The sequence below is a fragment of the Dendrobates tinctorius genome, unplaced genomic scaffold (assembly GCF_039654945.1).
Source record: "Dendrobates tinctorius isolate UK_male_01 unplaced genomic scaffold, ASM3965494v1 ptg000133l, whole genome shotgun sequence".
Taxonomy (NCBI): Eukaryota; Metazoa; Chordata; class Amphibia; order Anura; family Dendrobatidae; genus Dendrobates; species Dendrobates tinctorius.
In genome coordinates this window covers 40,695,617-40,719,396 of record NW_027361801.1, presented here as the reverse complement: position 1 = coordinate 40,719,396, position 23,780 = coordinate 40,695,617, and the positions used below count along the sequence as shown (strand labels likewise).

The 23,780-nt window shown below is 40.6% G+C and overlaps 1 protein-coding gene across 4 annotated transcripts in view; it reads right to left on the bottom strand.

Annotated features, from left to right (window-relative positions):
- Positions 1-23,780, bottom strand: part of AFF2 (ALF transcription elongation factor 2) — a 743,921-nt gene that overhangs the window by 93,945 nt on the left and 626,196 nt on the right. For all 4 annotated transcript variants that reach the window (XM_073543590.1, XM_073543593.1, XM_073543591.1 and 1 more), the window contains exon 10: positions 221-383. In XM_073543590.1, coding sequence (XP_073399691.1) covers positions 221-383 — 163 coding nt within the window. The remainder of the gene's footprint in view (positions 1-220; positions 384-23,780) is intronic.

The window sequence follows — 23,780 nt, the reverse complement described above, 5'->3', positions numbered from 1 at the left end:
GAATATAGTCTTTCGGAGTCACAGGAATAGCCAAATCAAACAGGATAAATGGTTTTCTTTGGAAATGCAGGAAATTCAGATATGGAACCCTAACCAAATTTTTATGGCATTTCTTATGTGTGTATTCCTTCAGCACTACAATGAAAAGCACAGTCAATAGTGAATAAACTTACATACATACACAACTTCATAAATCAAGGATTACAGTGGATAATGCTACCTCTGGGGTTACGTTACGGTTTTCTTCATTACATTCACTGTCACTGGAGCTGCTCTCGCTATCAGAATCTGATTCAGAGCTGGTTTCAGATTCACTGGAACTTCCAGATCCTCCACTTGAATTTCCCAAGTTGGCACCATGAACTGTTGGCAAAGGAAGGCCACTGGAAAACACAAAGAGCTCACATGAATCCTAAATCAAGTGCTTCTTTAAAATGCAAATAAAATACACCATTGATATGTTGTAAAAAATTTTCACATAATTGTTAAGATATTCACAAAATGCACCAAGTTTATAATATTATGGACAAGAAATTTAAATTAGTGCCACCACTCCAGGGCTGAAATAAAAACAAATTTTGGAGTGTTGCTTTAACATACAGTGGGGAAAAAAAGTATTTAGTCAGTCAGCAATAGTGCAAGTTCCACCACTTAAAAAGATGAGAGGCGTCTGTAATTTACATCATAGGTAGACCTCAACTATGGGAGACAAACTGAGAAAAAAAAAATCCAGAAAATCACATTGTCTGTTTTTTTTTCATTTTATTTGCATATTATGGTGGAAAATAAGTATTTGGTCAGAAACAAAATTTCATCTCAATACTTTGTGATATATCCTTTGTTGGCAATGACAGAGGTCAAACGTTTTCTGTAAGTCTTCACAAGGTTGCCACACACTGTTGTTGGTATGTTGGCCCATTCCTCCATGCAGATCTCCTCTAGAGCAGTGATGTTTTTGGCTTTTCACTTGGCAACACGGACTTTCAACTCCCTCCAAAGGTTTTCTATAGGGTTGAGATCTGGAGACTGGCTAGGCCACTCCAGGACCTTGAAATGCTTCTTACGAAGCCACTCCTTCATTGCCCTGGCGGTGTGCTTTGGATCATTGTCATGTTGAAAGACCCAGCCACGTTTCATCTTTAATGCCCTTGCTGATGGAAGGAGGTTTGCACTCAAAATCTCACGATACATGGCCCCATTCATTCTTTCATGTACCCGGATCAGTCGTCCTGGCCCTTTTGCAGAGAAACAGCCCCAAAGCATGATGTTTCCACCACCATGCTTTACAGTAGGTATGGTGTTTGATGGATGCAACTCAGTATTCTTTTTCCTTCAAACACGACAAGTTGTGTTTCAACCAAACAGTTCCAGTTTGGTTTCATCAGACCATAGGACATTCTCCCAAAACTCCTCTGGATCATCCAAATGCTCTCTAGCAAACTTCAGACGGGCCCGGACATGTACAGGCTTAAGCAGTGCGACACGTCTGGCACTGCAGGATCTGAGTCCATGGTGGCATAGTGTGTTACTTATGGTAGGCCTTGTTACATTGGTCCCAGCTCTCTGCAGTTCATTCACTAGGTCCCCCCGCGTGGTTCTGGGATTTTTGCTCACCGTTCTTGTGATCATTCTGACCCCACGGGGTGGGATTTTGCGTGGAGCACCAGATCGAGGGAGATTATCAGTGGTCTTGTATGTCTTCCATTTTCTAATTATTGCTCCCACAGTTGATTTCTTCACTCCAAGCTGGTTGGCTATTGCAGATTCAGTCTTCCCAGCCTGGTGCAGGGCTACAATTTTGTTTCTGGTGTCCTTTGACAGCTCTTTGGTCTTCACCATAGTGGAGTTTGGAGTCAGAGTGTTTGAGGGTGTGCACAGGTGTCTTTTTATACTGATAACAAGTTTAAACAGGTGCCATTACTACAGGTAATGAGTGGAGGAAAGAGGAGACTCTTAAAGAAGAAGTTACAGGTCTGTGAGAGCCAGAAATCTTGATTGCTTGTTTCTGACCAAATACTTATTTTCCACCATAATATGCAAATAAAATGAAAAAAAACCAGACAATGTGATTTTCTGGATTTTTTTTTCTCAGTTTGTCTCCCATAGTTGAGGTCTACCTATGATGTAAATTACAGACGCCTCTCATCTTTTTAAGTGGTGGAACTTGCACTATTGCTGACTGACTAAATACTTTTTTCCCCACTGTATACAGTACCAGTCAAAAGTTTGGGCACATGCAATGGTTTTCATTCTTGCTATTGGAATGTGCACTTCATAGATTTAGACTGAAGGCGGTAAAACCATGAGGGAACAAATATGGAAACATAGAGTAAAGAAACAAGTGTGAAACAAACCAGAACATGTGTTACACCTTATATTCTTCAAAGTGACCTGCTTTTATCCCGGTGACACCATTATACCGTCTTGGCTTTCCTCCAAACATTTCCATCAGGTAGTCACCTAGAGTAACTTTAAAACAGTCTTTATGTCATTCCAAAAGGTTTGTGGTTTAATTAATCATAAACCATCTCAATTGGCTTGAGTTTGGATGATTGTGGAGGCCATGTCATTTGACCCAGTATCCCATCTTCGTCACCTAGCCCTTATATAGCTTGGAGGTGTATTGGGTCAATGTATTGTTGCAACACAAATGACTGTTCCAGTAAGTGAAAATTAGATGGGATGGTATGTTGTTGCAGGATGTTGTGGTAGCCATACTTCATATTGGTCAACATACATGTAAAAGCAATTTACTCACATTTTCTGCATCTCACAAAGAAATTAAAAGCAGATACCAAGAAAATTCTAATTTTTGAATCATCAGATCACAACACAGACATTAACTGATCTAATGTCCAGTTCTTGTTTTGCTTGGTCCAATCAAGTGTCTTCTTCCTGGTTGTGGTCCTCAGCAGTTGTCTCTTTACATCAATTTGGGCAGTTGATGTGGAGATGTGTCTGCTACTTAATGTCTGTGCATAATTTCTGAAGACTGCTCAATTTCCATTTTTTTAGGCTGATTATCTCTGATAAACTTATCCTCTGCAGCAGAGGTAATTCATCATCTTCCTTTCTTGGAGAAGTTCTCAAGAGAGACAATTTTATCATATCCTTTGAAGGTTTTCAAGAATGCACTTGAGAATACCTTCAAGATTCTACCAATTTCCAGATTGACTGACCTTCATGTCTTAAACTAATGATCAAATGTCATTTCTTTTCACTTAGCTGAGTTGTTCTTGCCATATCCTTGCTAAGAACAGTTGTGGATTAGGGCTCAGCACTGTATAAACTGTTTACCAACACTGCATCTATGAAACACATTGGAAGGCTGGTGATTGCACAAATTAACTCTTCATGAGACATACCTGTTAATTAGCAGCAATTCCAAGTCACTACCTAATGAAGCTGCCTGATAGAATGTCAAGAGGGTGTAAAGCTATCATCAAAGAAAAAGGGGGGTACTTTTAGATATCTAAGGTTTAACACATATTTTGGTTTGTTTCACAGGTGTTTCCTTATTACTTTGTAACCATTTGTTCCTTTATAATTTTGCTGTTTTCAGTTTTACTTTACAATATCCACATTCCAATAAGAATAAGGAAAACCAGTGCATAAAAAGATGAGACTAAATATTTCACTGGTGTTGTACATTTAAAGTGAAGTTTTACCAGGTAAAGCAACAGGGAACATATACCAGAATATTACAAAATAGTATAGGCAGCAATTTCATCTGAATTGTTCTCTTGATGTCATAAAATATCCAGTGACATCACCGACGCATGAAGTCTCTATTACAATATCACATACTTAACTTAGACTGACTTTACTAAAATGAAATACAAGTGACGAGAATATATCAAGTGTCATATTCATCTTTACACACTCTAAGCAAACACAGAATAACAATTTGTAAACCTTTCTGTCTCTCATACAAATAATGTAGGACATGTGAATTATTTATGTTTTTTGTTATATTTAGACCTGCATTTACGGAAAGATGCAGTAATCTCACATTGTATTGTTACATATGTCAATCCCTAAACTTCATAATTGTATTATAACAAACATCCTGACTTATGATGTAAGGAAAATCTCAGGAATACGTCGCACTGAATAATTAATGGTCACACCGGATACATGTAAAGCTTCAGTGTTTCAATATTTGAATGAATTGAACAGATGCTAACAGTTTCTTAAATTTTAATCACTACAACTTGCTATAAATTCTCCAGGATACTGTCAAACGTGTCAGCGTTCCAACATTAAATGCTTATTGGAAATGACAACCATTTCTGATAAATACAGTGAAACTAAGCCCATAAAATATTTATAAGATGATCTATTTTGAGAGGATTTGATTTGTTCAGATCAGGTCATCTGGGCCAAAATATGTAGCAATTAGGGCCATGGTAAATCAAGCAGAAAAGTTCAAATACAATATGTCGTGGGTAATAAAAGCAGTGAAGGTTACATGCAAATTGGCAATACCCTGTAATGCCCATAACATTGCGTCATGTCCTATTTTGTGACTATTCCGTTACAAATATATTCATTTTATTCTGAGCCACATAAATAAGGGCATAAAAATGGCTTCTGGGAAACATCTCATTGATTGGATAGGCTTGATTGCTTTGTCTGGAGGTACTGTTTTGTGGGGCAACTAGCTGTCCTTAAAGAGACCAGCCAAGTGTAAGGATTTAGTCTTTTTCACAGTGGTTCAAAAGAAAAAATATGCAAACAAGCTCTGAAAGTGGATTTTACTACTGCCTTGTAACAACCCTATACGTCAATGTCTGGTCGACCATTTACTGAGCCTTGTATCATGACTAGGATAAGAAGTCAAACCAGACATCCATCTACAGACAGCTATGTCAGATTACATGACCTCAGAAGTGCGGTGCAGAGTTCAACTATTTAAAGGGCACCTGCCACCTCGTAAAACTCCATTTACCTGCAGATATAGGGTTAATTGGCAGATAAAAAGCTTTCAATGCTGGTAGCTGCCTTACTGAAAGTGCAGCTTCCAGTAGAAAATGAACTTACTTTTTCCCGGTAGTCACTGGCTTTTAGTCGTAAGAGCAGTGCAGAGATGGATAAAAATACTCACAGCACTGCTCTCTACACTGATAGCGATGGCTGTAAGCACACTCCAGCCTTGTGGCTAACAGTCACCGTTCACAGTATAATGAACAGAGCTGTGACTGTAATCAGTGCGTACACTTCTCCTCATGATTGAAAGCCACCAACTCCCAGGAGGAAATAGGTCAATTTTCTCTCAGCAGCCATAAGGCCCCTTTACATTTAGTGATGGACCAGCGATCCCGACCACGATATGACCCAGTCAGGATCGCTGGTTCATTGCTAAATGGTCGCTAGTGAGCTGCCAAACAGGCAGATCTCACTAGCGATGCAGCGACGCAGCAGCGGTCGTTACTTACCTTTCAGACGCGGCGGCGATGATGACGTCCTCCCGCCCGCGTCCACACGTTGCTCGTCAGCATCAGCAGGAAGCCCAGCAGGAAGCAGCCGACGAGAAATGGACCTGGATGATCTCGCGTGGTCAGCGATAACCAGCGGGGGAGCCGGTCAGAGGTAAGTATCACACATAGCGATATTGCTAGCAATATCGCTGCTGCGTCACAAAATCGGTGACGCTTTAGCGATATTGCTAGCGATATCGCTATGTGTAAAGCCCCCTATACTTTCAAATAAGACAGACAGCTTTCGAATGCTATTTACTTGCAGATTAACAGTATATCTGCAGATAAATAACGTTTTCTGAGTTGAAAGGTTCACGTTAAATTAGATGCCTTTAATGCAGCTTTGAAGGGGAAAACCTATTGTTAATGTTCTATTCAACAAAAATGCAAACTGGCCCTCTCCTGTAAAGAAAAAAACTCTGAACCAAGGAGCCTCGCAACATGACTATTATTATTTGCCAAGACAGACACCCATCTACAGACAGCTGTTATGGATTCTTACCACTCAACAATGCAGATCATAATTAGGTTGGGCATTGATTAATAGGGTAGCTACCTCAAAAGGACTAGAGAAAATTAATATACACGCTTCTTTCTAGAACATTGCTAATTACATGTCATAAACAGCTGGTTTACTAAAGGAGTGTCCATCACCCCCAAAGCGGTATCTCGGGGATCTTATTCAGCCAGGCAAAACCTACTCTGCCCTCATGAGGAGCTTCTCTCCATAGATGGGTGTCTGTCTTGGCTGATATCCCTGGTTATTTGGCAAGAATTGGTAAAGTGAGAACAATGACACATAGGGTAGCTACCTTCATATTTGGCACTAGATTCCATTCAGGAGAGAGCTAAAATACACTGAAGAAGGCAGCGATGAAGAGAATATATGATGTATAGTTAAATGAGGGGTTTTTGGCATGCACTATTAAGGGGAACTTGTGATGTAAAAAATGCTATTAATTTACAGATACAGCGTTAATCTGCTGGCTAATAGAATTCTGAACCTGACCGGTGCCCACACTGAGAGACCCACTGCCAGGAGGAAATTAACTTTATTCTTCCCGGCAGACTTGGGCTTTTAGTGACTCCAGTCACTGGTCAGTACATAGTGAGCGATGGCGGTAACCATGACCCCGGCACTGACTAATAGCCGGGTCTGCATTTCCATTTATGCAGTCCCTCCTAGCAGTGGGGCTCTCAGTGTGGGTACTGGGCAGGTTGAGAATGTTATTAACCTGCAGATTAATACTGTTTTTTTTACATGACCCTTTAAGCAATTTATAATCCACAGGCTCAAATGGCACTCGACCAATGATAATGTGCACTGATAAAAAATATCACATGAAATATTGGAATGAAACACTAGACTGTAAAATAAATGTAGAGGCATTATGATTAGACACACAAAAGTCAATATTGCTAGTTTTTGGACTGTGAACCATGGATTTTTGAGCACATGAATTTTTTTCTTAATCAAACTTGATAATATACTGTATACTTCTTCAAGAAGAACCTGAAGACGCACCTGTTCCGACAAGCCTACAGCCTGCAATGATCCTCGGTTTACTGAACCACCGCACGACGTGCTCTACCCTCTCCTACTGTATCCTCACCCATCCCTGTAGACTGAGCCCTCGCGGGCAGGGTTCCCTCTCCTTATGTACTTGTGTGTCCCTTGTCTTACACATGTTTATTATACTTGTCTATATTTCCCCTTTTCACATGTAAAGCGCCATGGAATAAATGGCGCTATATAAATGCATAATAATAATAATAATAATATTCAGACATGGATCGCTCTTGACTTACAGGGACAATAATAGTGATAATTGAGATAAAATTAAGTATTCCACATTCAGAAGATTAAAAATGTTAGATCTGCCTGGAATAAGTGCATCTATAACACTTGACAACAAATCTTGACAACATATTCTTGAGCAGCAAGACTGTTAAATCCCCATATTGGTTCATACTAGTGTTGTGTCCTCTTTAAACCAGTGTTTCATGAGCCGTGAAATGTGAATACCGCCACTCACTAAGAGGATATTCATCTGCTGGAAAATTTGCACTTGTTAATACAAACTGGCATCTAAAGTAATTGCTACTAACTACTTATCAGAGCTACAACAATCACATTGATTTTTGTACATTTAATTCTACCCTAAAGATGCTGCAGGATTAATGTATTGGCTTTTAATCCTTGTTGAACTAGTTACTTTTCCTTTCAACATCTCCTGTTGTTTTATTCAGTGAGAGTCACAACACAGAAGAGACAATTAGGTTTTATAACTACACATGTATTTCTGAACGCCAGGTGCGACTGTTAGATGTCTGATTGTCGCCACACCTGGAAGACTGAATATAAGAATATACGTGCAGCCTGAGATTATTAGATTTGCATAATTTATGTTTAATTTTGCAATTAAATCAATGCATAATATATATATAAAAAATAGGTATTTTACACATTCCAAACATTAAATTAATTGGAAACTTTTTGTCACTAATTTTTTTCTATTTTACAATTACGTTAATGTTAGCACATTTAAAAACATGTATTTCAGATCTCTAATGTCCTTCCAACTTTGGGCTGCATTCACATAATGGGTATTTGGGGAGTTTTTAATGTTGGATATTTTCTGCACCATTTCTGCACCTTTTATGTGCATTTTTTTCATTGCGTTTTAATCGCATTTTTGATGCTGCGGGTTTTGTCTCTTTTTGGTATGTTGTGGTTTAAATTAAAGGTGTTGTCCTCTGCTCTGAATAACCCCTTCTCAATCTCTGTTTTCCCATTTTAAAATAACACTTATACTCTCATCCGGTGGCGGCGCAATTCCAGTGGTGTCGGCACTGTCTCTACCGGCAAACAGTGTGACGTCACGCCAAACCTATGGCCAATCAGCAGCCGCTTAACTCTCTCTGCCTTTGGACAAATCACATCTGGTGGAAATGAGCGCTGCTGCTCTCTCGTCCCCTGGATGTATGTCTTATGTTCAAAGGTGGTGAAGCGGCCGCTGATTGGCCATAGCTTTCGCGTGATGTCACACTGCTACACAATCACTGGAAGAGTCAAGGAAGACACCACTGGAGCGACATTGGCACTGGAGGTGACTGTAAGTGTTGTTATTTAAAATGCGGAAACATTGAGAAGGGATTATCCGAGTAGTGGGCAACCCCTTTAAGCCGCTTTCTTCTTGATATTTCCTGGTATTTGGCTTTCACAAAACATTATTGATATAGCCATGTGCAGATTAGCTGTGCTGTTTAGTTGTCTTTCTACAGTGGAAAAGTACTACAAGTGCATGTGTGTTTTCTAATTGTGGATTTTCTGTACCTAGTGCAATTCAAAGAGGAAAATCCACACATAAAACACAGTGCACCCCAAAAATAATTGACATTTTGCGAATTTCAAACATACATTGCAGATCAGTTTATGCAGCATAAAAAAGAGCACATTAGGCATGAGATTTCTTTAAGTCCCATCAACTCTGTTGGAATTGTAAACCATTTTTAGCACAGCGTCAAAAACTCACCAGAAACTCGTCTTGGAAACTTAACCATAGAGTATGTTCACATGTTGACAAATTGTTGACTATTTCTTAGATCATAACAGTACTTCCATGCTGATATCTGTTTATCTTGGCCCCCGATGGAGATGTTTCATCCCATGTGACTACCACAGCCTTAGATTGACAGTAGAAGTCACATAGAAAGAAACAGCAGAAGGGGCCGGGATGCTCCGACATTGGCTTGGAAACACTGTTTGGACCTAACAAATCAACAGCAAAGACTTGAGAATTTTGCTGTGGACCCGCGGATAGTCTGAAGTAGAATCTGCAAAAATGGATTTTATATGCTTTGTCTTACCCTATAAAATCAATACAGAAGCTCCGCAACAACAGATATTGACATGCTGGATATGAAAAAATCTGCACTGCATTGCAATAAACATACAGCTTGGGTGATAATTTTAAATTCTCATTTACATTACTGCTACTGCAAAATGTGTTTCTGCCAAAAAAATTGAGAAAGGAAATCCGAAACAATTCTGGTATGAAGACAGCTCTTAAAGTGAGTTTGCTAGCTCAAAATGATTGTTCTAACCATGCACAGCACCTTATAGGGGACATTATTCTAATAAAAGTCATAATTAAGAAGCAAAAATTATTATTGAATTTGCACTTTTTTGTCTACTAGTGTTTTTTGTCTCTTTCATTTTTTGCATCATATTCATCTTTCCATTTGCCTCTTTGTTTAAGTCTATTTCGAATGTGTTCACTTGTTTCGAGTATTCACCATTGTGGATGGAGCATAGGGTTCCATGACGCCCTGATTATTCATTTAAGACTTTTCTAAAAGTCACAAAATTTGGTGCATATGTACTCCAACCCCCTAGAAGTGATTTTATGCAAGCCTGGGATCTAAGGGGTAACGTTTCTCCTTGTGGAGAGTGACAAGTCAGGCCTGGCATGTCAGAGTGAGGAGACTTATAAGCCATGCATGCTCCTCTGGGAAATTACATATGCAAATTGTTTCTTCAGAGAGTAAGGGTACTGTCACACTTAGCGATGTACCAGCGATCCCGACCAGCGATATGATGCGGTCAGGATCACTGGTGCATCGCTAAGTGGTCACTAGTGAGCTGCCACACAGGCAGATCACACTAGCGACATCGCTGGGGACGGGGGTCGCTACTTACCTGTCACACCAGGCGATCCTGCGTCCTCCCACTCGGCTCCTGGACGTTCTCGTGCGATCAGCAATAACCAGCGGGGGAGCCGGTCATAGGTAAGAATCAGACACAGCGATATCGCTAGCAATATCGCTATAACATCACTAGTTATAGCGATATTGCTAGCGATATCTCTTAGTGTGACATGCCCTTAAGAGGACTAGAACTCTAGAGCCACCTATTGGAAGTAGCAATCCTAAAAGTCAATATCGACCCTTGAAAGAGCTTTGTCATATGACTTAGGATAAAATCCATATCAGAATCTCAATGCTACTTCCAATTGGTGGCACTAGAGTCCTTGTCTTCTTCCTCTCTGGAGAGACAATTTGCATATTTTATTTCCCAGAGGATCATGCATGGAGTATACAAGTCTCCTCCTGCAAATTGAGATGCTGATTTGCCTTTTATCTTTAGTCATATCACAAGGTTCGTTAAAGGGTCGATATTGTATTTTAGGATTGCTATTTCCAATAGGTGGCACTAGAGTTCTAGTTCTCTTCCTCTCTGAAGAGTCAATTTGCATATTTATGCAAGTCAGAAATTTTGGTGCACTGTTTGTGCCATTTAGCAAAATGTGCAACTTTTTGCACTAAAAAGTTGCAAAAAACATAAAAGAAAAAAGTAAAGACCATTTTTGACTTTCTGCAACATTCATGCGCTACTATGAAAAATTAAAAAAATGACATCAAATACCACAGGACAAAAAAGAAAACTGACTTTAAAAATAAAACAAATAATGAATTGGAGGCTAAGTGTTGTTTAAAATCCTTCAGGGTACAAAAGGTCCCCCTTCTCATGCTAGCACCTGTCCAGGACCATTTAAAGTTCATCAGTGACCATCTAGATGATCCAGAGGAGGCAAAGGAGAATGTCACGTGGTCAGATGAGATCAAAATAGAACTTTTTGGTATCAACACCACTTACCGTCTTTGGAAGAAGAAGAAGGAAGAGTACAACCCCAAGAACATTTTCCCAACCATGAAGCATGGTGGGGAAACATCATACTTTAGTGGTGCTTTTCTGCAAAGGGGACATTGCACTGTATTGAAGGGAGGATGGATGGGGTCATGAATCATAAGATTTTGGCCAACAACCTCCTTCCCTCAAGTAAGAGCATTGAAGATGGGTCGTGGCTGGGTCTTCCAGCAAGACAATGACCTGAAACAAACAGCCAGGGCAACTAAGCAGTGGCTGCTGAAGAAGCATTTCAAAGTCCTGGAGTGGCCAAGCCAGTCTCCAGATTTGAACTCAACAGAAAATCTTTGGAAAGAGCCGAAACTCAATATTGTCCAGTGACAGCCCTGAAACCTGAAAGATCTGGAGAAAATCTGCATGGAGTAGAGGGCCAAAATCCCTGCTGTAGCATGTGCAAACTTGGGCAAGAACTGTAATTGCAAACAAAGGTTTCTGTAACAAATATTAAGTTGGGTCATCTTATGCTAATTAATTATGATAAAATAACACAATGTGACTGTTTTTTTTTAAAGATTCTGTGTATCACAGTTAAAGTGTACCTACGATAAACATTACAGACCTCTCCATTCTTTGTAGGTGGGAAAACTTGCAAAATCGGCAATGTAACAAACACTTATTTTCCCCACTGTACCTGTTTATAGCTTTTGCTTTCTACCATAGGCTGTCCTTCTCTGAAGGTTATTACTGCAGGTGTCTCTAAGTTTGTGTCTGGTTTGAACTGTCCTTTTTGGCTGACATTTAAATTACATTTTCTTATTACCATTGATTCTTCTACGTTTTTACTTAAATCCATTAAAAAGAACAAAAGTTTTGGAAGTTCTCAAGTTTCTGTCTTTAGTCCTTTGATTCTTTGGATAGAACTGTGATGGCTTTAGGAGATTGTTACTGACATGATTCCCAAGAAGGAGATGAGTCAGCTATATGATATGTTGTGTTGGCTTACATGTGGATATTAGATCTCTTGTACAGTAAGTAAAAAGCGTGCTTTATGCACATAATTCTCACTACACTCATGTAAATAATTGGCCGTTAAACTGGAGTATTCATTTTTCCAGCGGCAGTTGAGACTGAGAATCAGAGAAGTCTTACAATATCTGTTATACTGACAGCTTTATGTACAATAAATAAACTTTGCTGGTAAAATTACGCACAATGCTTAACAGATATTCAATTACTGAAATAATCAAGAAAATTCCCTTGCCAAGAGTTTTGACTGCAATTTGGCTCCCTGGCTGTAAGCAGTTGGCTGTACTATAATTTCTAGTATGGCTGTTCCTTTTGAGAAAATTCCAAGCTTTCACTATGTTTTTCCATCTCTGAATCCAATTATGAAAGATATAATGTAATCTATTACTGGGTGAGTCTTGACTCCTATAGCTAAGTTTTTGAGAATGCCTCTGTAATTGAGGTATGCACAGGTGTCGCTCATTATTACTGGCCATATTGTACTATCTGAATTCAGGGAAGTCCTGGAATTTGCATGCTTTTTTTAATATTGCTTTTGAGAGTAACAAGCAGACCTGATTCTGAGACTGCACTTACATCATTAATCTAGGAACACTACAGCACCTGCCCCTCCACAACCAGAAGTATCAACATTAAAAAGTTAGCAAACTTAATTAGGCAAGTATGCCACATAAACAACTGATCGGTGTGCTGGATTAGATTTACATTTTGACATGTAATATGGATGATTTGTCAGTGGACCACACTGGACAGAGTCCATAAAATGTAACCACTTTTTTCGTCTTACTAAATGATTTCCCAAATGTAGACTGTAGAACCTCTTGGATCTCCAGTAAAATGGTTTCAATAACTTTTTCCTTTTACTTTATGGTTATCACTTATTTTACAGTATAAGATATTGCCCAGTGTCAGTAACAGAAAAAGTACAGGTAAGGGCTCATGCGCACATCCAGTTTTCTCATATGAGTGCTATCTGTGATTTTCACAGATAACACTCCTACCTATGATATTTTATGAGGCTGTGCACATGGCTGACTTTCTCCCCAGAATGAGTGGTTCGCAGAAAAAATTGGAAATAGGTCCAATTTTCATGTGAAGGATTGGATCAAAATCGGCAATGAAAATCTAAGGGTCCGAGGAAAAAAACATAACGCACTCTCATGATATCCAGTTGTGGTCAGATTTTCTCAGACTGAAAGGAAGGAGAAGGGAGAAAACTTCTTTTTTCTCTCCAGATATGAGAAAAACTGATGCCACTATGATTACACTCAGTCAAAGTCTGATTAGAATATTTGGTCTTTTTTTCTTGTACATTGAGAAATCAGTCATGTGGACAAACTCTAAGAAGATTTTTGCCACCCATTGAGCCACCAATACCAAATAGGTCTCTTCCTGTGTTCTCCAAAGGTGTCCTTATTTTCCCCTGCCTGTGAGTCATGTTGATAAAAATGAAGTTGAATGCCCTTTTGCCTCAAATGCTTATTAGATCTATCCAGTCAAGAAGGTGGAGACACTGCAGAGCTGAGCCCAGCTGTCCACACTTTTTTCCGCCTAATACAGCTTGCCTGACCCAAGCTTCTCGTTATGTCCAATGTTTTTGGGGATACCAATTAAGCCAGTTTGAGTAGGAATAAGGCATGAGCAGCTAGACTTGCTCCCAGCTTGAAGGAAACTTCATTTTCATCAAAATGACACTTCAAATTGGTCTACTAAGGACACATTTGAAGAAAGCAGTAAAATGGAGGCCCTTTGGGAGGCTAAACATTTACATTTATTTTTAACTCTATACAGTGATGGATAACAAAGTTAAATTGTGAAATCCAGAAAAATAACATTTTGGTCTAATATAGACCTTCATCAAATGGATTGCCATGTAGAGAAATGAAGTATAAGTAAAGCTCAGATGTCCATTGGTGAAGTGGTTCACCAAGGAGCATCTGAGCACGTCGTCTCCTTAGAGCACTTTATTTATATTTTGCTTTTCTAAAAGGCAATCGATCTGATGAAGGTCTAAAATAGTGCTGGATACTTTAATAAGGAGAGATTCACCTCCCATGCACCCACAGATACTAAATGATGTGCATCCTCGATATAGATTTTTAACTCTTTATTTGAAATTGAAGTTTTGGCTACTACTGTAAATAATATATTGTACACTAGTATCTGCACAGAATTTGGACCATTTACATTACAAATATATTAAAATAGGACATGTAAGCTAAATAAACCATCTGCTTGCAGACATATTGGCAATTTGCAGGTAAATGGAATTTTAAACATATTTAGCTGGCTTTCTTTAAGGGTGTGTGCAGACGCTGCGGAATGCTCTGCGGATTTTTCCGCGTGGATTTATTAAAATCCGCAGGTAAATCTGCAGGTCAGAAGACCTGCGGTTTATCTGCGGATTAGCCTGCGGGTTTGCCCTGCGGTTTATCATCTCTACAATGGAGCAGATGGCAAACCGCAGCGGAATCCACAGAAAGAATTGACATGTCAATTCTTTCTGCGGATTTGAAACCGCAGCAAATCCGCACGGAAAATTTTGCAGCAGCTGCACTGCGGTTTTCATTTTCCATAGAAAATAAAGTTACTGTACAATGCAGCAGAAACTGCTGCGGATCCGCAGGGCCAAATCCGCTGCGGATCCGCAGCAGAATCCGCAGCGTGTGCACACACCCTAAGAGTTGCTACATGGAGAAAATGAAATGATGTTCTCCCTGCCACCACTCACTTCCAGACATTGGGGAGGTGTTGGGGCAATGGACAGACACAGCTCACAATGTAGAGACTGCACTGTTATCACTTGCCTGCACCTTTTCTGCTGAAGCAAACACACATGGAGAGTTATTACAGCGTGCTCACTCCATCAGTGCCACCCAAATGACTTGAAGTGAGCGGTTGCAGGGAGAATATAACTTCATTTTCTCCCTGTAGCCACTATTCCAAGAACACAGCAAAACATTACAACGCTATTTACCTGCAGATTACCACTATATCTGCATGTAAATAGCAATTTTAGCTGACAGGTTTCCTTTAAACCTATGTAACAGGTATTTTACACTTTTTGTATGAAAAATATATATTTCTTTTTTGACAAGTAACAGTTTTGAATTTCCAACTTCGTGAGAAAAACAAATTGTGTCAGGGTCATTGTGGGATCAACTGTCCTCTAGCGGTGATATAACACAGCCTTCGAAGGTTAAGTCATAGGTTCATCTTGACATTTATTATACATCTTATACAGGTTGCTTATTCAGAGGGTAGATTGGCTCCCATTAGTATTGAGTAATCACACAGAACTACTAAATGTTTCAGCTGTGAAGCCATTCAGTGTTATCAGTGATCCCAATTAGTCAGATTGCTTAGTGTTTTCATATTCAGGGACATTGAACAAGAAGCAATTAGCACAGGCTCCATAAAAGAAACACCTGACACATGTGTAATGCATATACTATTAATGTAATACTTCACATGACAACTGGAATTGATTTTAATTCACAACACTACAGGACATTAATGTATCTCAGAATAAGCCTATTTCTATTGTTTCTTTACTTTCGCATATATGTGTTAATTTCAATCTATAGTTACAAGTAATGCTCTACCAATGAATACAGACCAAGCAGCTGCTATGTGGTCTGTAAACTGAGGGGCTCAGGGCCATGTGTTCTAACTTACTGATTGTCATCCCACTAATACATTACTGATGAAGTTGGGTGCTTATGCATTTACCAGTGCCCACTTCCAAGTTAGGACTGGCCAATAGGGGAACAGGAGAATCCCCCATTGGGACCCTCTGGAAGAGTTGTGCATGAGCACTCCCTGGCACAGTACACCTAATGCATTATTTCCTGAAACACGCAGCATCTCATTTATTTAACTAATTACCCACTTTACTACCGTAAAGCATAGACAAATTTATGAAGTAGGGTGAGGAAATATCGCAGGTAGTTGAACAGTGGGTCCCACAGTATTGATGCTACTGGTAGGCCCCAGGCAACACAAACCGACAATGACAACTTCTACCAGTGCAAAGTCTGTGCTAACACCATAATGGAAGTTCACCAACATGAGCATTTAATGTATAAGACAAGTTGCGCAAAATGTTGCAACTTTTGTATGACAAAAAAATGAGGAAGAAATAATGAATTCTCACCATGATTCTACTTCTTGCTTTTGGGGCTTACTGCTACATGCACTTGCACAATTCAGCTATAGTCTAGGACAGGTAGCAGTCATCGAGCAGTTGCAGAAGTATTTTCCTCTGGATATTGACTTAGAGCTTCTTTGTATGCCCACAATAAATGTTTATTGCTAAACAGATGCATAAGAGTGTCTGCTGGAACATAGGGCTAGAATCCAGTTCTGGCAGGCACACAGGTAACTAAATTGCACAGATGGAACCGCATCAGGACCACTTTGCACGGACAAGGAATGAGCCGATAAACAGATAATAGTCATTTGTTCATTTGATGTTCTCAGTTTTTTAATAAAAATCCAGACAAAATCAGATTGTAACTTTCAATATACTTTTTAATACTTTAGAATTTCAATAGCAAAGAGTTAAAATATAACTTTTAATTATTGATCCAAATAAAAAGGTTATCAGCCAACCTCATAAAAAAGTGCTCATGTGCAATAAAGTGCAAAAAAATAAAATGGATGCAACTTCCTTATCAATAGTGTGTGAGTTAATCACGTCAGGTGAGCCCATATACTTGTTGCCCCCTTAAATAAATATATCTCAATGGCTTTTTCCACTCTACACACACTAGATATTTACATACTGTATATGCCTGTAGGTTCCCCCTCCCTCTCCTGGCCCTCCACCTCCTCTTCCTGAAAAAAAAATAGCAGGCATATGCACAGTGCGCCCACTGAGGTCTGCTAGCCAGCACCTAGCAAGAGCAGGGATTTTTTGGATTGGTTCCTTTTGATCACTGTGATAGATCCTAGCCAATAGTTAGTGAATTATCTTTCCCCGGTGTCATCCCCTTAGTCAGATTATTTTTTTATTTTATGATTTAAATTTTTTCATTGTCAGTGTTAGGTTTGGGCAAACAGCCCAATACCGTGCAGGGTGATTGAAATGTGACAAAGAACACCAAGATTGTCATATTCAACATTGGCGCCTTGTGCTCTTCACGGATGAGAGCAGGTTAACACTGAGAACATAATAATAATAAATAAACCTGATAGAAACTTGCGCTAATTAAATGTGTCTTGGTTAAATAAAGATATCTTATGAAGAAATCTATTACCTTTACTGAAGCTAAAAACTGGCGAGGCAGGGAAAAAGGTCTTCAGAATGCAGGGTGGATTTCCAGGTCCTTTCCCAATAATACTCCCCGACACAGGTATATAAAAAGTTATTGGAGCTAAAGGGTGCTACCTCCTAGCATGCCGCCGTCCCGGCCGGTGACTGGCGCGCAGCTGGAGGTGTATATCGGCAGGCTGTAAGAGTACCAGCCGCCGCTTGCAAAAGCAGGCCTGCAAGGTCCAAAAAAGCTGAAGGACCTTGCGTGACGTCACAGTCACGTGATAGATCACGTGACAGGCAAGAAAGCCCTATGGGGCGCTGATGGGGCCAGAAAGCAATGGCAAATCCATTGGCATGGATTTGCCATTGCTTTCTGGCCCCATCAGCGCCCCATAGGGCTTTCTTGCCTGTCACGTGATCTATCGGATTTGCCATTGCTTTCTGGCCCCATCAGCGCCCCATAGGGCTTTCTTGCCTGTCACGTGATCTATCACGTGACTGTGACATCACGCAAGGTCCTTCAGCTTTTTTGGACCTTGCAGGCCTGCTTTTGCAAGCGGCGGCTGGTACTCTTACAGCCTGCCGATATACACCTCCAGCTGCGCGCCAGTCACCGGCTGGGACGGCGGCATGCTAGGAGGTAGCACCCTTTAGCTCCAATAACTTTTTATATACCTGTGTCGGGGAGTATTATTGGGAAAGGACCTGGAAATCCACCCTGCATTGTGAAGACCTTTTTCCCTGCCTCGCCAGTTTTTAGCTTCAGTAAAGGTAATAGATTTCTTCATAAGATATCTTTATTTAACCAAGACACATTTAATTAGCGCAAGTTTCTATCAGGTTTATTTATTATTATTATTTTATGGGGACAACTTGAGTGGTGTGTTGTCTTATTACTTGCTGCTTTGTGTTCTGTGGGTGTACGCTTTAGCGCCATTGGTATATACATATATTTATAACACTGAGAACATGTCACAGATGTGACAGTCTTTGAGATGCCATGAAAAATATTCTACTGCCTTCAACTTCCTCCAGCATGACAAGTTTGGAAGTGGGTCAGTAATGGCATGGGGAGGCATTTCTTTGGAAGGCCACACAGCCCTTTATATGCTAGCCAAAGGTATCCTGACTGCCATTAGGTACCAGAATGAGATCCTCAGACCCATTGTGAGACCATATGCAGGTGCACTGGGCCTGGGGTTCCATCTGATGCACGACAATGTTAGGCCTCATGCAACTGAAGTGTGTCAGAAGTTCCTGCATGATCCAATCGAGTACATCTGGGACATCATGTCTCATTCTATCCACCAATGTCACGTTGCACCACAGACTGTCCAAGAGTTGACTGCTGCTTTAATCCAGGTCTGGGAGGAGATTCCTCAGGAGGACTTCTGCTGCATCATCAGGACCATTCCCAGGTATTGTAGGGAGGTCATAGAGGCACGTGGAGGCCACACACACAACTAAGCATCATTCCCTTGTCTTGAGGCATTTCCACTGAAGTTGGATCAGCCTGTAATTTGATGTTCCACTTTGATTTTGAGTATCATTACAAATCCAGACCTCCATGGGAAGTTAATTTTGATTTACACTGATCATTTTTATGTTTTATTGTTCTCAACGATATAGATTTGCAACTGGAATATTTCATTCAGTGATATCTAGCATGTGGTATTTTAGTGTTCCCTTTATTTTTTTGAGCAGTGTATTTGGCCTGGTCATTAAGGTCAAAATTAGCTTTTTCACTAAGGAGTTAAATATGACCATCCAGTGGATGTAAAGTGAATTGCAGCCTGCTAGGATGCATTTGTATTTCTATTGCCTCCATTTATGTACAGTGACATCATTATGTTGCAGTGGAACCTGCAGGTTCTTCAAGCACAAGCATTTGGGTTAAATTGGACAAATTTATTTGAGTGGAATTTAATTTTACTAAAATTTTACAAAAATCCATATTATTCAAAATATGTAATTTTTGAAAACCGGCGACTAGCTGACCTCTACTTTGTTGAACCATAGAGGGCTGACAAAAAGTTAAAACATTTTTAAAAAACTCACCTCACTGCTCACTAGAGATAAGTGAACTTGTTCAGAAAACGTTCGCCAATCTCAAGTTTGGGACAAACGTTGTACATTCAATACGTGTGCGGATTGCCAAGTATTTTACTAAAAATCGGCCAAATTTGGCAAAGTTCGGTAAATGATAGTTTCCACTAATGATTTTGTGAACACTTTGGCTAGGATCGTGGTGCTGTATGATGAGCGGGAAGACATTTTTGATGAGAGGAGGGGATGGGGAGAGGTCAGAGGAGCGGCAGACTTATTAATTTATTTTTCTCATTAACTTAATGTGTGGAGATTCTGGCTGTCAATAAGGGTGCAGAAACCATCTACAACATCCAGGCACAAGGGCTTGTGTCACTGGCTGCCAAAGTTACATGTCCCTCTCTATATAAAAAACAGACATGTGGCTTCGGCACCATTTTGTGAGTGTAACAGCATAGTGAGGCTGCTGCAAATAGTCAGTTAGTTAGCTAGGCGATTTATTCTCAGCTAGATCACATAGATGTCAAACCTGTGTCAAATCGACCTTCCAATATATAAATCTGGAGTGCTAATTCTATTGTACAGCCACAAGCAGCCATTTCAGCATATTGTTCCATAGTGCTGCTGATTCTGTGGTACAGCAACCAGTCGCCACTTCAGAATATAAATTCTTTGTGTTAGTTGTGTGAGCCAGCCACCAGTCCACATTTCAGAACCATCAATCTTTTGTGCTAATTGTGTGGTCCCACCACCAGTCCACATTTCATCATCTAAACCCTTTGTGCTAATTGTGTGGTCCAGCCATCAGTCCACATTTCAGCATCTAAATCCTTTGTGCTAATTGTGTGGTACAGCCATCAGTCCACATTTCAGCATCTAAATCCTTTGTGCTAATTGTGTGGTCCAGCCACTAGTCCACATTTCAGCATCTAAACCCTTTGTGCTAACTGTGTGGTCCAGCCATCAGTCCACATTTCAGCATTTAAATCATTCGTGCTAATTGTGTGGTACAGCCATCAGACCGCATTTCAACATCTAAATCCTTTGTGTAAATTGTGTTTTCCAACCACTTGTCCACATTTCAGCATATAAATCTTTTGTGCTAATTCTGTCATACATCCACACTATCTCAGTAAATAAATGCTAATTGTTAATTTAGTGACAGGCTACTGACAGGTCTGGGCCTAGAGTTGTGAAACAGCTGGTTAAAAGAGGGAAAGGGTACATCCAACATGAGTGTGAAAAGCCGGATTACTTACCGGTAATGCTCTTTTAATGAGTCCACGACAGCACCCACTGGAGGTATCGGATCCGCCCATTTGGAACAGGAAACCCTACAGGAAAGATAAAAGGGGCGGTCCGCCTTTCCTCCTCAGTTTTTCATTTCAGAGTACCAGAAGGACCGCCAAGGATTAGGCAATGTTCTCTTATTTTAACATCTTTCTTATCCATTATTTGGTTAATATACTTTAACTATTGATATCCTTAGGGGGGGAAGTGAACGGGTGCTGTCGTGGACTCATTAAAAGAGCATTACCGGTAAGTAATCCGGCTTTTTACTCTTCGCCACGACAGCACCCACTGGAGAGATTCCAGAGACCATCACCTGGGTGGGACCACCGTGCCAAGGATAGTCCTGCCAAAGCTTAAGTCAGAGGTTGATGAAAGATCAAGTCTGTAGTGGTTATAGAAGGTAGAAGGGGATGACCAAACTGCCGCCTTACATATAGTTTCAATCGGAACATCTCCCTTTTCCGCCCAAGAGGTTGCCATTGCCCTGGTGGAATGCGCCCTCATGTTCCCTGGAGGATCTTCGTTTTTTGCGGAGTAGGCTAAACGAATGGCCTCTCTGATCCACCGGGAAATGGTGCTCTTCGTGACTCCATACCCCTTCTTACAGCCCTGAAATGAAACAAATAGGGCCCTACTCTGCCTCCAACTGTTGGACCTCTCAATACATTTTAGGACAGTTCTTTTGACGTCCAGAGTATGGAACTTCTGCTCTTCCGGAGTAGAGGGATTTTTATAGAAGGTTGGGAGGAGTATCTCCTGAGATCTATGGTATTTTGTTGCCACTTTTGGCAGGTAGGCAGGGTCTGGTTTTAATACCAATCTGTCTTGGTATTCTTGGAAAAAGGGTGGATCTATTGACAAGGCCTGGATATCACCCACTCTTCTAGCTGAGGTCAGTGCTACCAAGAGGGCCATTTTAAGTGCTAAGTATTTGAAGGGTATTGTGTCGATCGGCTCAAAGGGGTCTACCGTTAGGGCGTCTAAGACCAGATTTAGATCCCATGTAGGGACGGAGGGTATGTGGATTGGAGCTATTCGTTCACATGCTGTAATGAAATGAGTTATCCACTTGTTGCCTGCTATATTATGGCCATATAGTGCTCCTAATGCCGATATTTGTACTCTCAGTGTATTTACTGCTAAGCCGAAGTCTTTCCCCTTCTGCAGAAATTCCAAGATTGGGATTATCGGAACTTCTGCTGTATGAGGTACTGTATGGAATTGAAGAAATTTTTTCCATATTCTAGTGTAAATTTGGGTTGTGGACTGTTTTCTACTTTGTAGTAGTGTAGTAATTAAGGACTCCGAGAATCCTCTTGTCCTCAATAACTGCCTCTCAAATTCCACGCCGTCAAGTGCAAGCTGAGCACTTGAGGGTGGAAAAAGGGGCCTTGGGAGAGTAGATTGGCAGTCGGAAGGATCCAAGGATCTGTTATTGACATAATCTGCAGCCACGAAAACCACGGTCTTTTTGGCCAGAACGGTGCTATTAAGATTATTCTTGCTTTGTCGTCTCTGATCTTCCGAATTACTTGAGGTAGGAGGATCAATGGAGGGAACGCATACGCCAGGTTGAAATTCCATGGAGCTAGAAAGGCATCCAGTATGTCTGGGTGATCTGACGGAGATAGGGAGGCAAATGTTTTTATCTGCCTGTTCTTCTTTGTGGCGAAAAGGTCCACCTCGGGTTGTCCCCATGAGGCTACTATGTCCCTGAAGACCTTCCGATTGAGGCACCACTCTCCTTGTCGTAGAGTGTGTCGGCTTAGGAAGTCTGCCTTTTGATTGCTCTCGCCTCTGATATGAAGGGCCGAGAGGGACAAAAAATAGTTTTCTGCTAAGTTTAAAATTCTTGCCGCTGAAGACATCAGAGTCTCTGATCGAGTTCCTCCTTGTCTGTTTATATATGCCACTGTGGTGGTGTTGTCCGACAGGATCCTTACATGCTTCTGTTGGAGCTGCGGAAGGAAGTTGTATAGAGCATAGAACACTGCAGTCAGTTCTTTTAAATTAGATGAGTAATCGCATTCCTCTTTATTCCACCTTCCCTGACGAAACCCATTCTCCATGTGGGCTCCCCAGCCCTGGGGACTGGCATCGGTGGTTACGATACAGGATGGAACTATAACCCATGGAACTCCTGAACATAAATGGTTATCGTCTAACCACCACTCTAGGGAAGTCAAGACTTCTTGTGACAGGGTTATTTTGCTCTGCAAATGACCACTATGTCGCTTATCCTCTTGGAGGATCTGGTGTTGTAGCGTACGGACATGGTACTGGGCCCACCGGACTGCCGGGGTGCAAGAATTTAGTGATCCTAATAGTGACATTGCTTCTCTCAAGGATACACGTGGTTTATCTATAGCTGCTTGTATTTTTTGTTTTGTGAGGGTGATTTTTACCTGAGGTAGTAGACATCTCTGGGTCAAGGAATCTAGTTGAAATCCTAGAAATGTCTGGAGAGATTGCGGATCGAGTCTGGACTTTTGGATATTGATGATCTAGCCAAGGCTCTGAAAAGAGGAGATTGCGTCAGTTACGCGTTCAGTACATTGTTTGACTGAATTCCCAATTATTAGGAAGTCGTCTAGATATGGCACAATTAGTGTGTCTTTTTGGCGAAGGTAGGCCATCACTTCTGCCATCACCTTGGTAAATATTCTTGGTGCCGTGGAAAGCCCGAAGGGCATTGCCGCGTATTGGAAATGACGAATCCTTCCCTCGACTTCCACTGCGACTCTTAGGTATTTCTGGAATCTGTTGTGTATAGGGAGATGATAATAAGCATCTTTTAAATCAATCCCTGCCATTACGCAATTTGGGAAAAGAAGCTTTATAGTGGATCTAATTGATTCCATTTTGAAATTATAATTTTTTATAAATGAATTTAGCTTCTTTAAATTAATAATGGTTCTAAACGTACCGTCTGGTTTAGGCACCAAAAACAGGGGAGAGTAAAAGCCTCTACCCTGTTGTTCCTCAGGGACGTCAACTAAAACTTTTTTAGCTAGTAGGACTCGAA